At 40.7% G+C, this 18,870-nt stretch overlaps 2 protein-coding genes across 2 annotated transcripts in view; one reads left to right on the top strand and one right to left on the bottom strand.

Annotated features, from left to right (window-relative positions):
* The window catches only part of USP49 (ubiquitin specific peptidase 49), a 63,365-nt gene that overhangs the window by 44,396 nt on the left and 99 nt on the right, over positions 1-18,870 (bottom strand). The gene's annotated exons all lie outside the window — the stretch shown is intronic.
* On the top strand, positions 17,379-18,043 carry LOC125102815 (fatty acid-binding protein 5). Its single transcript, XM_047734373.1, has one exon. The coding sequence runs from the start codon at positions 17,435-17,437 to the stop codon at positions 17,840-17,842; it is 408 nt and encodes a 135-aa protein (XP_047590329.1). The 5' UTR covers positions 17,379-17,434; the 3' UTR covers positions 17,843-18,043.

The raw sequence follows: 18,870 nt of genomic DNA, 5'->3' as shown, positions 1-18,870 counted from the left end.
AATCAATAACCTAACTTTACACCTCAAGAAACTAGAAAAAGAAGAACTAAGCCCCAAGCTACCAGGAGGAAGGAAATAACAAAGATTAGGTTAAAAAAAGAAAAAGAAAAAGAAACCAAACAGCATAGGAAAAAAAAAGTCAATGAAACTAAGAGTAGGTTTTTTTGAAAAGATCAACAAAACTGACAAAGCCTTACATAGTTAATAAGTACAAAAGAGAAGACTTAGATAATTTAAATCAGAAATGAAAGGGAAAATTACAACTAATTCCACAGAAATAAGAAGGATTGTAACAGAATACTATGAGTGACTACACACCAACAAATTGGATAATTTTGAAGAATGGATACATTCTTGAAAACACACAATCTACCAATCTACAAAAGACTGGATCATTAAGAAAAAGAAAATCTGAAAAGACCAATAACCAGTGAGGAAATTGAATCTGAAATCAAAAACCTCCCAATGGGACATAGTTGATGGTATTGTAAGAGCACTGTATGGTGACAGTCGGTAGCCATTCTTGTGGTGGGAACAACATAATGTACAGACTTGGTGCATCACTGAGTTGTACACCTGAAACTAATGTAACACTGTGTGTGCCAACTACACTTCAATGAAAACAAATGACCTCCCAAAAAAGAAAAGGCCAGGACCAAATCACTTCACTGGACTAGACACAGATACATGAGAAGACATCTCATGTTCATTAGAAAACTGTATTGTTAAGATGCCTACTCTACCCAAAGTGATGTAGAGATTCAATAAAATCTTTATCAAAATCTCAATGGCATTTTTGGCAGAAATATCACCCTAAAATTCATATGGAATCTCAAGGGACCCCAGAAAGCCAAAACAATTTTCAAAAAGAACAAGGTTGGAGGATTCATACTTTCTGATTTCAAACTGTTACAAAGCTGCAGTAATCAAAACAGTGCAGTACTGTCATAAAGACAAACAGACCAATAGAACAGGACAGAGAGCCCAGAAGTAAACCCTTGTTTCATAGTGAAATGATCCTGACAAGAATGTCAAGACCATTCTTTGAGGAAAGAATAGTCTCTTCAACAAATGATGTTGGGAAAACTGGATATCCATATGGAAAGGAATGAAGTTGGACCTTTATCTTACACTGCATGGATTAAAGACCTCAATGTAAGACCTAAAACTATACAACTTCTAGAACATAGGGGAAATTTTCATGGCGTCGGATTTGGCAAGAATTTCTCGGATATGACACCAAAAGCACAGGCAACAAAAGCAAAACTGACAAAAAAGGACTACATCAAACTTAAAAACTTTTGTGCACCAAAGAGCACAACAGCGTCAAAAAGTAACCTACAGAATGAGAAAAAATACTTGCAAATCATATACCCAATAAGGGGTTATATCTCACCAATGTTCTTGGTGTTATATGCCCTTTCTGTAATGGTCAATGATAGCAGATGGTAGTTTGGGTTGGGGTGTGTGCGTGCGTGCGTGCGTGTGTGTGTGTGCGTGCGCGCACACATACACAAGTGTATATTTGACAGATCTGTGAAATTTTCAGAATCTGAGAACCACGATTTTAGATAAAACTCCTCTTAGAATGAAGCCTTGGAGGAACTTTTAACCTAACTTAAGATTCTGATTCTAAATGTCACAGTTCTCTAGAAATGGGCTTTCTCATAGTAATCGCTAGCATTGGTGTTGGGTTCTTATGCTACAGTTTTCTTTTGGAAAAAATAATTTTTTTTTTTAAAGATTTTATTTATTTGTCAGAGAGAGAGAGGAGAGTGAGCGAGCACAGGCAGACAGAATGGCAGGCAGAGGCAGAGGGAGAAGCAGGCTCCCCGCCAAGCAAGGAGCCCGATGTGGGACTCGATCCCAGGACGCTGGGATCATGACCTGAGCCAAAGGCAGCTGCTTAACCAACTGAGCCACCCAGGCGTCCCAAAATAATTCTTTATTAAGAGAACTTTTATCATTTCATTTTCTGCTTCCCACAACTCTGAAAGATAGTTATGGTAGGTATTTTTTTTAATTTTTTTTTTTATTTGACAGAGAGAGAGAGAGATCACAAGCAGGCAGAGAGGCAGGCAGAGAGAGAGGGGAGGAAGCAGGCTCCCCGCAGAGCAGAGAGCCCGATGCGGGGCTCGATCCCAGGACCCTGGGATCATGACCTGAGCCGAAGGCAGAGGCTTTAACCCACTGAGCCACCCAGGCGCCCCTATGGTAGGTATTTTTAATGCATCATGTAAAACCAAACTGAGAGGCAATCCAGCATAGTGGTTAAAAGGTCAAAACCAAGCTGCCTGGGTTGGAATTCTAGCTCTGTGCTTATTAGTTTTATAGAGTCTTGGGCAAATCATCTCTTTGGACCTCAATTTCCTTATCCATAATATGAGGACAATAACAGTTTCTACTTCACAGGATTGTTGTAAGTATTAGATGAGTTAGTATGTAAAATGCTTAGAGCAATGACTGGCACGGAGTTAGCACTCTAGAAATGAGTGTCAACATTTAATCTTGTGACTTGCTCCAGATCTTAAGATGACACTGCCAACAGAATGAGGACTATGACTAGCTTACTCTCTGCTGAGATCTTTCCACCTGATTCCCACAAAGTCCCCTTTCCCATTGGTCTAATATTATAAGGTAATACAAAAGGACTTTTGGGCAAATTATTACTCTGGGCTCTTAGTCACCTCTTCAACTTAGTCCCTCAAAATCTGATCCTGCCATTTTACAGCTTTAAGTTTTTTTACAATTTATTTTTTTTTTTTAAGATTTTATTTATTTATTTGACAGACAGAGATCACAAGTAGGCAGAGAGGCAGGCAGAGAGAGAGAGGAGGAAGCAGGCTCCCTGCAGAGCAGAGAGCCTGATGCGGGGCTCGATCCCAGGACCCTGGGATCATGACCTGAGCCGAAGGCAGAGGCTTTAACCCACTGAGCCACCCAGGCGCCCCTAAGTTTTTTTTACAATTTAAAGCTATCTTCATTCTGACCCATTTTTGCCTGCACAAATTGAAGCTTGACACATTTAAGGCTTTAAGAACTTGTAACATTAATAAGCTCTGCTGCCACTTTCAGTAGCCTCTCTCTCAAGCATGCTTTCTAAAATTCTCTGCTTTGCATTCCCAAGTAGCTGGTGTGTGATGAGCTGAACAGAGATAATTCAAGCAGAAGAGGAAAAAGAAACACTCTGAAGACACATGAAAGCAAAACTTCAAATAATACAGTACCTCTGGGAACTCAAGGAATCACAGTGACAGATAAACCAAGGAAGCAAGGAAGCAAGTATGAACACCTGAAATCCTTCTTCCTGAACAGAGGAGAGTAAGTGCAAACTGTGCCAAACTTGGGACCTGGAGTCTGCAGCTACAAATCCCGGACCAGTATGGGCAGCTGGTGGGGACCTGCTAGGGGGATGGCAACTACTGGTCAGTGGCTGTCATCTTCGGCTACAAAGGCTAAAGTATGGCTCCCTACACCTGCATTCTTCAACAAGTTATTTATTTCAGTGCTAAAACAACAGTTGGCCTTGAAGCATATTTCCCCATCTGCCTAAAAAATAAAAAAAGAATCATACACAAAGGGAAAACACACCAGAAGCTTAATAAAAAGTGTACTGAGCCATCTGACAGATTCTCTCTTTTCAAGCCTCTCTGTACCTTACTATAGAAAAGTCCCTTAAAATCTCAGAACCCAACTTAGATAAGTTTTTATGAAGTCTGGAAGTGAGAACTTCTGTTTTTTTACTCTGAGTAGCCACTATTCCTCTGTAGGGCCATATGCTTCCGAAGGAGATGACTTCAGCACTAGCTCTAGAGGTGGGTCCTGAGACGTGTCAGCCCGTTTGTGCGTGGTACTCCCTGGCAATGGTCACTAGGCCAGCAGCGGGCATGTGGCCAAGGCTTGCTAATCAAATTGAATGGAAGGGCATAATCCACATGTAGAGAAGAGGTATTATCTATTGGTTATCTCTTTCACACTGGCTAAGAATTTCCCATTTTTCTGTAGGCTAAATAATTTTATATTCTGTCCTGGACATTTTCAATATTATGAGACTCTGCATCTTGTTAAATCCTATGGAAAATGTTGATATTTTTACTTTAGTAGGCAACCCACCTGGCTGAAATCCGGTCCCAAGTTCCAACCAACCTTCTGTGGGGTATGATTTAAATGTCATTTCTACATTCAAAGCCTTTGCAAAACTATTCTGATATGTCTGGCAGGAGCGCAACCCAGTGGCCAGTCTAGGACCTAGACAGTGATTCATCTTATATCTCAATGCTCACAGTTGTTGGTATGCTGTTTGGGAACAGATCCATGCATGTGACAACTCGGGGGATGAGCCCAGGAGACCACAACCTTATGGGGTTACTTTCCTAAGCTCCTCCCTCTCCACTGTCTCCTAAGTACTCTTCAGTTCTTTGGAGCTCCCCTTTCCTGTCTTCCAGCCAGACACCTGGGGCTTCTGTTATCTCATTCTACCTCATAATTTGGGACCTAGGCAGCAGCAAGACAGAGAAAGGAAAAAAGTCATGGGAGTTCACGCCCACCGTTTTAGGATGACAGCTTTTCCAACTGGAGAGAAAGGTTCCACTCCCTTAGAGCTTCAGGGATCTGCAAGCCCCCACTGCTGCTGACACTGCCAGCACCAACACAAGATTTCCTGGGGATTGGGGCATGACAGAATGATGAAAATTTCTTTAAAGGGGGCAGTTTCTACCACTCTCTCTGAGAGCTAGGAGTCTCCTTTTCCACTTGAGTCAGCACTAGAGGGTTTATCCTAGAGCTCTCTCTGTCCTTGCCTGGTGCCCATTTCCAGGTTTGGGGGGCATGGAGTCCAGGCAGAGGACACTAGAAATAAAAAATAAAAATCCACTCCCAGCTGGATGGTGGTATTTCAAATCCTGCTCTTCTCTAATCTACCTGCTACTGCCGACTTCCCAGAGTCCCTGAATTGCTATTCCATGTGTTCTACCAAAGTTTTTAGCTGCATCCTGTGGGAGAGACTGGGTGGCATGTGCTTACCCTGTCTCATCCAGAAATGGAACTCTCCAGGAGCAAATATTTTTTAATATAGGAGTCACATATTCCTTTTTTTTTTTTTTTTTTTTGACAGACAGAGATCACAAGGAGGCAGAGATATAGGCAGAGAGAGAGGCAGAGAGAGAGAAAGGGAAGCAGGCTCCCGGCCAAGCAAAGAGCCTGATGCGGGGCTCAAACCCAGGACCCCGGGATCATGATCCGAGCCGAAGGCAGAGGCTCAACCCACTGAGCAACCCAGGCGCCCCGGAGTCACATATTCTTATAAAATAACAGAAAATCATAACTCTGCAAATATTTTTTAAGATGAGGTTCAAGTAGCCTTTGAAGTTAGAAAAAAGGGGGGGGGGGGATTTGACCTACAGAAAAATACTAAGTAACTCTACAAATTTTACCTGTGTGTGACAAATACCACTGTGACACAGTGGTATATAAATGTCACAAGTTCGAGAAATGCTGTTCTGTAGGATAGACGCCACTGTTGTTGTTGGTTTTTTTTTAAGATTTTATTTATATATTTGAGAGAGAAAGAGTGAGCACGAGTTAGGGGGAGAGGCAGAGGGAGAAGGAGGAAACTCCCTGCTGAGAGGGGAGCCAGACAAGGGGGCTCAATGCCAGGGCCCTGGGATAGTGACCTTAGCCGAAGGCAGATGCTGAACCAACTGAGCCACCCAGACGCCCCAGAAGCCAAGGTATTTTTAAAGCTACTTCTATATAGTTCTATTTGTATAACAGTATTACTAATTTTTAATTAGGAATTAATACAAAATAAACTACATATGAACCTACTTATAGTATTTGCTTTCTGTTAACTGACCCCATAGTTGTTTCCTTCCTGCTATTATAGTCTACAGAATACTGGGAAAGAACAAGGAAGGTCATACAGGGACCTATAAACACAGTCTTCTCAGGAAGATCGGTCTGAAGGACTTGGAAAGAAGGACAGAAGTAGATGGGCATGTTCCACACAGATTAGGTAGAACATGAAAACGTCCTGGTTTCAGAAGTTATCATCCTCTTTTAGAAGTTTACCTCACTTAGCCGAAAGAATAAGGAACCCTTCCCTGGACTCCCCATACCTTCTTCACACCCAGTATTACAGCATGCCTAACCTGTGACCCCTTGATTTCCCTTGTCCACCTTAGTAAATTTTGAAGTCCTTAAGAGCTGGCACAATGACCATATCATTGTCCTCTTTGTCATCCAGGCATCGCATGGAGACTTATGCAGATCATTAGTAAATGAGGATTTAATGGATGGACGGCATCTCCAAAACCATGTTTAGGAAAGACACAAAATCATGATGACTTCCCTCTTAGTAGAAACAGCTGCAATACTACTGAACTAGGTTAATGTAAACTAGGAATTTAGCAGAGATTTTAAAGACTGCAAAGAAGAGAACAAAATGCAAATGGGATATGCGTATGTCTGTGTATATAGGGTGTGGTAATGTGGCAGGGTAGTCTGCAGTATCCTAAGGGCTCTATCCATATCTAGCCTAGCCCTGCTTCCCCGTTCCTCAGGCATTCTCTTGGCTGCTGAGCAGTCAAGTCTGTCCTTAATTGGAGAACTACCAAAACCAAAGGAAAATCCATTCTATGGTGAGAGACTTCTTCCCTTCATAATGGGTATAATCAATATTACCTCTTCCCCAATGTGTAATAAAAAGAGATTTGCATGATAATAGGTTTCTAAGCTTATCTGCTCCAGCTGCTTTATTCTCTTAAATGAAGTCAAAATATTCACGTTACAAGATCACTGTGTTCCCTATCTCCTTCCTCCTTTCCACCACCCATATCCAGTCAATCCCCAAATCTTACTGATTCTTCCGTTTGAACCTTGATTCTACTTCTGTCCATCACAATTTCACAATGGCCAATAAGGATATCTCTCTGGTCTAGCTCCCCTTATTCTCCCGCTCACGTGTTCCTCTTCAGCCACTGGCCTCCTCACTGTTCCTCTGCCACACCACGCAACCTCTGATCCCAAGACCCATGCAATTCTGTTTCTGCTGTTTCAAACACTCTTCCCTCAGATATCCGCATGGCTTGCTTCCTTCCTCACTTCACTCAGATGTGTGCTCACGTGCTACCTTCTCAGTGAAGCCATCACTGGTCACTCTACACAAAAAATCTTTTCCCACACACATTCCCTTATCCTCATCCCTCTTTCTGATTTATCCTTCTCCCAGGCAATTACCACTAGATAAGCACAGTATCTATTTATTTACTGTCTTTCTTCCCGCTGCAGTGTACGTTCCAGGAGGGCAGGGAGTTCTATTTTGGTTACTGCTGACTCCCAAGCGCCTAGAACAGCACCTACCAAGAAACAGGTTTATCTGAAAGTATTTTCTGAAAGAACAAGTAAGACCACTTCCATCTCCAATGCCTCTAACATAATTCAAACCCACTGTCGGTTCTAGTCCACAGTACCGTCACTGCTTTTTTAATAGGCCTTCCTGCCTTTGGCCTGAAACTCAAATACGTCATCCTTGCCTGCCTTGGGGATAAAGCCCAAACTCACTATGGCTCATCAAGTCTCTTATGGTCTGGCCCTGCCCCCTCTTTAGGCCATCCCACGTTCCTCATACCACAGCTATGCTCCCATTATTCTAAATTATTTTTAGTGCCCCCATGGAACAGCTTACTCTCACTTCTAGGCCTTTCCACAAGCTGCTCCCTCCCCTAGAATGTTTTCATCATTCCCTGGCCACCTACATTTCCTTGGTCTGGCTCTTACTTACCCTTCCTCCACGAAACCTTCCACTACCCTTCAAGATTGATTTAGGGGAACTTTCTTCATGCTTCGGAGCACACACACATGTCTTCCCTTACTCAGCATCTACCATGTTGCACCATACCACCTGTTTAAAGGACTGCATCACAACGATAATCAACATGAGCTGGACATGGTACCATGAACATAGCAGATATACTTCATAAACTCTGTTTGAATGAAGACTGAATAAGGAGCAAACAACTTTACAATCTAGTATTCTGTTTGGCTAATTATTAGTAATCAGGTCTCTGATTCCTTTTACATATACTGAGAAGGGAGAAAAATATCAATAAAACTGAAAAATTAAAAGTAACCTTTTTAAAAAAGTTTTTTTCATTTACTCATTTGAGAGAGAGAGCAAATAAGAGCACAGCAGGGGAGAGTGTCAAAGGGAGAGGGTGAAGCGGACTCTGCTCAGCAGGGAGCTGGATGTGGGACTCGATCCCAGGACGCTGGGATCATGACCTGAGCTGAAGGCAGACACTCAACAATTGAGCCACCCAAGCGCCCCAAAAGTAACTTTTTAGTTGGAGTGTTAAAACACATGATGATCCATATGATCAAATAGAAGACTTTATACCATGACAAAAGGGTTCAAAGATAAACTAGCAGACCAATGGAAATAGCTGCAGACAATAAAAGAGTCAGAAAGTATTTTTTTTTTTTTTATTCATTTGACAGAGAGAAATCACAAGTAAGCAGAGAGGCAGGCAGAGAGAGAGGAGGAAGCAGGCTCCCCGCCGAGCAGAAAGCCCGATGTGGGGCTCGAACCCAGGACCTGGGATCATGACCTGAGCCGAAGGCAGCGGCTCAACCCACTGAGCCACCCAGGCGCCCCAAGTCAGAAAGTATTTAAAAAATCTGTATCCAGATGTTGTATACCCTAGAATACTTAATATATTGGCCAAAGCCACTAGCTAATAGTTCCATTTATGGAAGACTCTTCAATTAGTGGTCCTAGGCAATGATCATCAGTAGCTACTGACATCACAAAAAAGATAACCAGACTGGGATGCCTGGGAGGCTCAGTCAGTTGAGCATCAATCTCTTGGTTTCAGCTCAGGTCATATTTCAGGGCAATGACATTGAGCCCCTGTACAGGCTCCACACTCAACAGGGAGTCTGCTCAAGATTCTCTCCCTTTCCGTTCTACCTCTCTCCCAGCTCATACTCTTTCTCTCTAAAATACGTAAATCTTAAAAAAAAAAAAAGATACCCATACATTACCTCATACTGAAAATATACACCAACACTCACTAAGAATTTCTTCCTCAAAAAACAGAGCCTGAATCTAATTTGTCTCTGGATTTTACTACTAATTTACAGTCAATGAGGTAAACAATCTAATAATGGTTAACTGTCACTAGGATACAGTCACCAATATCAGGCTGAAGGAAATCCTACAGGACAAATGATTCAAATAGGACAAGGAAGTTTCAAAAAAAGAGTGGAAGGAGAAAGAGAGAGAGAGATACTATCAGCTAATTGCAATGTTTGAACTTTATTTGGATCCTGATTCAAATGAGCCAACTATTTTAAAAAATGAAATAATTGGGGAGATCTGCATATTGACTAACATATTTGGTGATATTAAGGAATTACTATCAATATTTACAAGCATGATAATTATTGTGGTTATGTTATAAAAAATAATTCTTATCTTTTAGAGGCACATAATAAGCTATTTACAGATGACATAATATAATGTCTAGGATTTGTTTCAAAAGAATCCAGGAGTACTGTAATGAAGGTGAAAGGGGTATAGATAAAGTTTTGAAATTTTCTATAATGATTTTTTTTAGTTATGGAAAGCAAGGTTCATTTTAAGTTTTGTTGTTGTTGTTTATTTTGTTTCTAAGTAGGTTCTATGCCCAGCACAGAGCCTAAAACGGGGCCCAGACCCATGATCCTGAGATCAAGACCTGAGCTGAGTCAGACACCTAACCGACTGAGCCACCCAGGAGCCCCAGGGTTCATTCTAAGTTTAGCCAATTGAGGGGCACCAGGCTGGCTCAGTAAGCAGAGTAGGTGACTCTTGATCTTGGGGTGGTGAGTTTGAGCCCCACGTTGGGGGTAGTTTATTTAAAAAAAAAAAGTTTAGCAAAGGACAGTGGAGTTCTGTTTTATCATATTAATTTTATATCCTTAAAAAATAAACTAATAGCATACAGAACATAAAACTACAAGAGTAAAGCTCTCCCTCTGCTTTTTGTCCCTAGCTGCCCTCTCTAGAGGTAACTACTGTTAACTGAGCATCCTTCTGGAGCACATTTCCAAAAATATTTTATGCTTTTAGAACATAATTTTTAACATAAATCCAACTTGATCATATATATTATTCCATATCTTTTTTTTTTAAACTTAACATGCCTTGGACATTTTCCCATACATATGGCTTTATCTCACTCTTTTAAAGACTATATACCATATTCTATGATATGGACTGCATAATCCATTGAACTAACTCTTCTACGAGTGAAGAATTAATGCTATTTTTAAAAATGCACCATTGGTACTCTCTGGCATCTGTCATGACACACTTATGCAAATGTGTCTATGAGATAATTTGCAGAAGATGAACTGTGGTGTCAAGGGATATGTGGATTTAAATTTTGGATAGATATCATCAAGCTCCCCTCCAAGAAGGATGCACTGATTTATACTCTCTCCCTCACCTCCCATCAGTAGTATTTGAGAATATGTGTTCCCCCAGTACTAGGGATTGACACATCTTTAAATATTTTTACTGAAATAAAATATTAAAATTAAATTAAATAATATTTTGTTTGTGTGTGTGTCTTTAATTATGGTGACGACTGATCTTTTTTCCTCTTTACCTGAATTGTCCATTCACGTCTTTTACACAGGGTTCCTGGTCTTTTAGAATTGCCTTGTAAAAACACTTTGTGTGCTAATGAAATCAGAGTACTTGCTTCCAAAAAGGAAAAAAAAAAAGGCCCTCAAATTAAGATTTAAAAATACTAAAGATTAGCTTAAAAATATGGGTATAGGGTGCCTGGGTGGCTCAGTGGGTTAAGCCTCTCACTTCGGCTCAGGTCATGATCTCAGGATCCTGGGATCGAGTCCCGCATCAGGCTCTCTGCTTGGCAGGGAGCCTGCTTCCCCCTCCTTCTCTCTGCCTGCCTCTCTGCCTACTTGTGATATCTCTCTCTCTCTGTCAAATAAATAAATAAAATCTTTAAAGAAAAATACGGGTATATACTATTTGCAACCAACAAATCATGTGACTGAATGAAGTCAACTTTCTGTAATAGTGTACAATATCATTACAGGACATTCAGAAAAATGCCAAGAAACAAAGAAAGACAGAAGACATGTCAGATGTTCATATTTCAAAAAAACCATGACATTCACATACGTTGTTCAAGTTTACTTATTTCCCCTTGTACTTCTTCCCACCTTACCTTAGTCCTAGATATGGCACTCCTATTCACCTGACTTGAAAACTTGACATTCTCTCTGAATCCTTATTAATGTCACAGTCAAGTTGGTTACCTAAGCCTACCAATTCATATTCAGAAATGAGAGAACCAGATACAGGGCTAAGTTCTTTGTTATAGTAGCTCATTTAAGAGAATGGATTCAAATGACTCCCCCCACACACACACATGTGCTTCTTAAACCTAATTACCTTCCTCATTGCTACTGCTCTCTCCCCTCCAAATCTAGGCCCTTAACACTGCAGGCCATTCATTACTGCTTTAAGTGCTAGTTGATGCTTCCTATCTTTTTAGATCTATTATGTTGTTGTTGTTGTTGTTGTTTTTAAGATTTTATTTATTTATTTGACAGAAAGAGAGGTCACAAGCAGGCAGAGAGGAAGGCAGAGAGAGAGGCGGGAAGCAGGCTCCCTGCAGAGCAGACAGCTGGACGCAGGGCTCGATCCCAGGACCCTGAGACCATGACCCAAGCTGAATGCAGAGGCCTAACCCACTGAGCCACCCAGGCGCCCCAGATCTATTATGTATCTTAAATATTATCACTATATTATACAAAAACAGCATTTTCATCCTATACTGCGTTCCCCTGCTTAAAAATCTATAATGGTTTGTGTATCTACTTGGCTCAGTCAATAGAGCATGCAACTCCTGATCTTGGGATCATGAGCTCAAGCCCCACACAGGGCGCAGAGCTTACATTTAAGGAAAAAAAAAAAAAACAAAAACCCACAATGGTTATCTAATATCCAATAGATAGTTGATATACAGAAAGAATATTTATTTTAAAATCCTATCCTAAACCCAACATTACTTTTTACTGGGCCTGTGACTTTAAATTTGTCTCCATATTCATTAAAATGAGGTATACTACCTATATGCATTAGAGTAAATCTGATGATTGAAGGAAGTGCTTTTTGTGATAGTGCCTAGCGTATAGAAGGTGCTCAAAAAATAACAGGTGAATAGCACTAATGTGAATGAATATTCTAACCTCAATAGAAAATTTGAAGGGATTTTTGAATTAGAGAAAAGACAAGTGTCTAACACAATTCCTGGTATGCTGCACGCACTCAATAATACATGTTAGAACATGGGTTCCCAGTAAAACATGGCAGAATGAATACACTTTTATTTCCTTTTCTCTCAAAATCCCAATAAAATCACAGCAAAGGGTAATAAAGAGCATAAATTCATGAGGACAGAAAGAGTGGGAGATGATAGAATAGTACATGAGAAGTATCAAAATTTTGGACTCTGGTAAGCAAACAGAAGAATGGGAAGTGTAACAGACAAGGGGATACTAAAATTTAAATGTTACTCACACCAGGGGCGCCTGGGTGGCTCAGTGGGTTAAAGCCTGCCTTTGGCTCGGGTCATGATCCCAATGTCCTGAGATCGAGCCCCACATCAGGCTCTCTGCTCAGCAGGGAGCCTGCTTCCTCCTCTCTCTCTGCCTGCCTCTCTGCCTACTTATAATCTCTGTCAAATAAATAAATAAAATATTTTTTAAAAAATAAAATAAATAAAAAGCTCCTTTAACACCTTCAATAAAGGGAGGGCCACAATGCCACCCCATTTAAAAAAAAAGAGCTTCTATTAAGAAGTGTATCTTTGGGGCGCCTGGGTGGCTCAGTGGATTAAGCCGCTGCCTTCGGCTCAGGTCATGATCCCAGGTCCTGGGTTCGAGCCCCACATCGGGCTTTCTGCTCAGCAGGGAGCCTGCTTCCTCCTCTCTCTCTGCCTGCCTCTCTGCTTACTTGTGATTTCTCTCTGTCAAATAAATAAATAAAATCTTTAAAAAAAAAAAGAAGTGTATCTTTGGGGCACCTGGGTGGCTCAGTGGGTTAAGGCCTCTGCCTTTGGCTCGGGTCGTGATCCCGGGGTCCTGGGATCGAGCCCCGCATCGGGCTCTCTGCTCCGTGGAGAGCCTGCTTCCTCCTCTCTCTCTGCCTGCTTCTCTGCCTACTTGTGATCTCTGTCAAATAAATAAATAAAATGTTTAAAAAAAAAAAAAAGAAGTGTATCTTTTTTCAAAGATTTTTATTTATTTATTTGACAGACAGAGATCACAAGTAGGCAGAGAGGCAGGCATAGAGAGGGAGGAAGGGAAGCAGGCTCCCCGCTGAGCAGAGAGCCCGATGCAGGACTCGATCCCAGGACCCTGGGATCATGACCTAAGCTGAAGGCAGAGGCTTTAACCCACTGAGCTACCCAGGTGCCCCAAGAAGCATATCTTAAAATTAAAATTATCTTTAGAGACAATTGTGGCATTCACGTTTTGAATGTCACTTTCTTTTTTCATTAATATTCTAATGATATTCCCACTTGTCTGCATTTGGAAATGACTGAATTTGGTGATGTGATAGACGTCCAGCCGGTGAGCAAGAGTCTGATGGCCGCATTAGTTAACCTTCAAGTCATTATTAAATGACTCAATCTAATGAGCCAAGTAATCTCTTTCTGTATAAAAGTCTATTAAACAAATTATAGGGTCTTGGGAGCAACTCACCAGGCAAGGAAAATCTCACACATGTATGAACATTTTTCTTCAAATAATGAAAAACAATTAGAATAAATTTAACATTAGTTGGTATTTAATTATTTTAAGTTATTTTTTTTTTAAGATTTTATTTATTTATTTGTCAGAGAGAGAGAGGGAGAGAGAGCAAGCACAGGCAGACAGAATGTCAGGCAGAGGCAGAGGGAGAAGCAGGCTCCCCGCCGAGCAAGGAGCCCGATACGGGACTCGATCCCAGGACGCCGGGATCATGACCCGAGCCGAAGGCAGCTGCTTAACCAACTGAGCCACTCAGGCGTCCCTAATTATTTTAAGTTAAATTTCTCGACAAAAGTGGCACTAACTTGAAAACAAAACAAGATTAAAATAGCCACAATAAGGGTGACTAGATAGGCTACCTTTATTGTTCCACGTATGATTTGAAAATTCCCAGCCATTTGGTACTTTTTAAAAAAATAATAATAATAAAAATCACAAAATGTCAAGCAGCTTCCACTCTATCCTCAGCAGCTAGCCACTTAGCAATACCAGTCAGTGCTCAAGACACAGAGGTATGAGCACCACAGCAGCCATCACCAACTCAGAGTCCCCTGAAGAGGGAGCTGGGACTACAGCAAAGGACTCCAAAGCTGGAGTGGAAGCCCCATGAGGACAGAGGTGTTTTTGTTTTTCTTTTGTGCACTGACTTATTTCCAGCCCCTAGAACATAGCTGGAACATAGGAGATGCTCAATTAATACAGTCAATAAAAGGCTGTCCTGAAAGGTCCCTTTGGTCCTCCCAAGGTTGGGAGCAACCAATACAAGGAAAACTCCAAATACGGCACATATCAGTGGGGTCACTGTCAAGATTGTATGGTGTTCCTACTTAAAGTCAAGCTCTCCTTCTCTAGATTTCCACAGCTCCTTATAATCTGGAATAGACCCCTCTAGCACAATTATGAAAAAGGAGCAAAGTTTCACCTCTCTAGACCAGGAGACATAGCCTCAGTCTATCAGGATGTCCCTAGGAATGTACACGGAGGTGCTGTGTGGTGGGCACTGCCTGTGACCAGTCACAATCCACTCAATCACTAGACAGAAGCACCATGACTCTCTCGCCTAGATTGGGGTCACTGTTACATTCTTTTTTTTTTTTTTAAGATTTTATTTATTTATTTGACAGAGTGAGTGAGTGAGAGAGCAGCAAGCAAGAGGAACAGCAGAGGGAGAAGGAGAAAGAGGCTCCCTGCTGAGGAGGAAGACCAAAGTGGGGCTTGATCCCAAGACCCTGGGATCATGACCTGAGCCAAAAGGCAGCTGATTAACCAACTGAGACACCCAGGTACCCCCACTGTTACACTCTAACATAGAAACAAACCTTAGTGCTTCTCATTGCAAATCTAGAGAAGAGTGGTCTTACTTCACATTTCTGAAGATCTTTTCAATGTCTGGATTAAGGAAGACAGCTAGATTCTCCTAGCCTTTTCTGTATTCACATGGTTACAAATCATGTAGCCTTTGGAAAACTCCGCTACATACCCCGTAAGCAAGTAATGTTTTAGTGTAATTATGAACACAGTTTTGACTCCTGAAAGAGTCTCAGGGGTCAATGAGCCACTCTTTAAGACACTTGTAAAAGAGATGTATGCTAAAAGCCATAATTTTGATCAACACTTAGAAGGGATTCTCAGACAGGAAATGGGAATTTAAAAAGATGGAGAGGAGAGAGGAAAACATTGCTGACCACGTGTGGCCACACTTTAAAGAAAGCCAAAACATTTTATCAGTGCTGTTGTTATTTTAAATGTTGCCTACCCTTTGTACTTTACTATTTCAACCGGGAATGAATGGCTACATGAAGGGAAAAAAAGCCAATGCTTCTCTCTGACAAGACAAGACATAGCCCAGAACAAAAACCATGTACTATAACTCCTTCCAGTTCCTAAACAAGTGTCGATGGTTAATGAACATTGACTTTTTAGACCATTACTTCTAAGTGGCATTCTAATTATAAGACCCGTAAGTCACCTTTCTCCTGCCTTTCTTTCCTTGCATAATTTTCTGCTGTCATTCAAATATTATTTAACAGGACAAAAGAACAATTTCCAATCACTAATCAGTTCCAAACTACTGCACAGTTCAATCTTTCTGAGAGCCCATTTCTACAAATAGCAGCTAAATGGCAATCTACAAATCAACTCATTCTAGTCCCTTTTAAACACATACATGCTGGTCCTGAGCTAGGTGCACGTGATTTTCTATCTACTGAAAATGATTCATAAAGAAGCAGAACAGCTGTATTCATTTAAGGATGGTCCGAGACAAACAATTATTTATGAATAATCATCTCACATCATCATTTTTTCCCATACTTAAGAAGATACATGATTTTCACATTTTCCTTCCCACAGACAATAAAATCAGATTAGTTTATGGTGCTTTTTCAGGAAATATTTGGCTTTATCATTCTATTTAAATTTACACCCCACCTTAACAAACCTTTAAGTGAGTTTACTACTAGGCCAGCAGTTACAGGCTCTGGAACAGAGATCTAGGTTTGAATCTGAGAACTGCCACTTGCAATGTGACTTTGGGCAAGTTACTTAATCTGTGCCTCAGCTTCCTCAGCTTTTAAAATGAAGATAATAACAGTATCTGCCTCATAAGTAGATGATAGGATTAAAAGAGATAATGAGTAAGTAAAGCACTTAAAGCAGAGCCTGACACATAAGAAGTATTCAGTAAATGTTAACTTCTGTTTATATATATTAGTTTTCTAAAATAGTCCCGACAGAGAGAATATTCCATAATAATCTAATAAAGCCCCAGGACAATAAGAAGGAAAATATTAAGAAGAGATGACTGTCTTAGTGGCCTCCCTTCCTAAAAACAGGTAAGAAAGTGCCGACAAGCCATGGAAAAGATATCAAAGACATTTCATAATTATTACAATTCTGTGAAACAAGAAAAAAAAAATTTAAAAAGACTGGTCTTGGGGTGCCCCAAGACTGAAGGAATCTTAACAGAAAAGTTTGACATACCTATTAGAAACAAGAGAACTGTGCATCCTGCTTTAACATGATACTTCTATGGGCAAGATAAAACTATCACAGCCAGAAGATAGTCTCTACTCATGCATATTTGTAAGCATCATTTATACACCATGAAGTATGCAGTAAGAGCTGAAGGTGTAGAACTCTGTTCTCACCAACAAGCCTAGCAGCATACTCTGAGACAATCAAAGCTTAAACCAAAAAGAACCTTGCATGAACATTTAAAAATCCTGCCACCCGGGGCGCCTGGGTGGCTCAGTGGGTTAAAGCCTCTGCCTTCAGCTCAGGTCATGATCCCAGGGTCCTGGGATCGAATCCCGCATCGGGCTCTCTGCTCGGCGGATAGCCTGCTTCCCTCTCTTTCTCTGCCTGCCTCTCTGCCTACTTGCGATCTCTGTCTGTCAAATAAATAAATAAGATCTTTAAAAAAAAAAAAAATCCTTACCACCAGGGTTAACCTTATCCAAGATGGTTTAACTCCTACAGTATGTGAGAAAAAAAGATTCATCTGTGGAGGGCTGGCACATAAAAATGCTAACTAGAGACAAGCCAAGCTCCCAACGCCCTGCTCTGCTCTGCTCGCTCGGCCCGCCCGCCCGCGCCCACCATGGCCACCATTCAGCAACTGGTAGGAAGATGGCGCTTAGTGGAGAGCAAAGGCTTTGACGAATACATGAAGGAAGTAGGAGTGGGAATGGCTCTGCGAAAAATGGGTGCAATGGCCAAACCAGATTGTATCATCTCTTCTGATGGCAAAAACCTCACCATAAAAACTGAGAGCACTTTGAAAACAACCCAGTTTTCATGTAACCTGGGAGAGAAGTTTGAAGAAACTACAGCTGATGGCAGAAAAACTCAGACGGTCTGCAACTTCACAGATGGCGCATTGGTTCAACATCAGGAATGGGATGGGAAGGAAAGCACAATCACAAGAAAATTGGAAAATGGGAAATTAGTGGTGGAATGCGTCATGAACAATGTCACCTGTACTCGGGTCTATGAAAAAGTAGAGTAAAAATTCCATCATCATTTTGGATAGGAATTAGCTGTGAGGATGAACAAGCTCAGTTCAATGAGCAAATCTCCATACTGCTTTTTTTTTTTTTCCATTACCGTGTTAGTTATCTTTATCACAAACATTTTACATGCAACTATTTCAAAGTGTTGATTTAATTAGGATCATCCCTTTGGTTAGTAAATAAATGTGTTTGTGCTATAAAAAAAAAATGCTAACTAGAATACATACGAAAATTACAGCTAACATTTATTCAACACTATGTTTCAGGCATTTTTCCAAGGTTTTTAGATGTATTATCCAATTAATCCTCAACATCACGATGAGACAGAAATTTTACTGTCCCCACTTATAACCAAGGAATTAAGGTCATAAAGAAATTTAGTTGCTCAAATGTTAAGTTAATGGATGCCTAGTCAAAAACAGTCTGGCTTCCAAACCCAACTTTTTAATCATTAGGCAAAGAAGGTTGCACGAAAATGTATCATACATTCTACACCCTGGAAGGGGGCTAAGTTTTAGGGAGAGAGTTTTGGTTATCTATAATGTTTGAATTATTGACAATAAGAACGTATGGACTTGTAGTATTAAAACATTTCATATCTCATAAATTTAGTCACATGTTACATCAGGCTTTCTGTGGCATTCCATTGGCACAACCTGCACTTGCCTAAATGAACAGGATCATCAGAGTAAAGCCTAACATCACAGCAGCTGGCAGGATTTGGAAAATGAGAATCCAACCACCAATAAGCTTCAAAACCTACCCCAAACCTGGATTTTAGTATGGTTGCTGAACTCCAGATCCTACTTTTATCTTCAAAAAGAGCTGTGTCCCCTCTTAGCTTAAGCTAACTCATAGTACTGAGAAATTCACAATGGCAAGAAGGAAGCAGATGATGAAAGTTCAGACTTGGGATAAGACAAATATAGTGACTGATCATTCACCCTAATGGAATACCAACCTTGGCCACTTATTACAGACTGGCCATACATAACACTATTAAGAATAATTTTCAATAATCTTT

Source organism: Lutra lutra, chromosome 6 (genome assembly GCF_902655055.1).
Source record: "Lutra lutra chromosome 6, mLutLut1.2, whole genome shotgun sequence".
In the NCBI taxonomy this organism is placed as follows: Eukaryota; Metazoa; Chordata; class Mammalia; order Carnivora; family Mustelidae; genus Lutra; species Lutra lutra.
The sequence above is the reverse complement of the archived record's forward strand: the minus strand, read 5'-3'. Positions and strand labels throughout refer to the sequence as shown.

Coding starts and splice junctions, on each gene's coding strand:
- LOC125102815 (XM_047734373.1), top strand. CDS start 17,435: ATGGCCACCATTCAGCAACTGGTAGGAAGATGGCGCTTAGTGGAGAGC.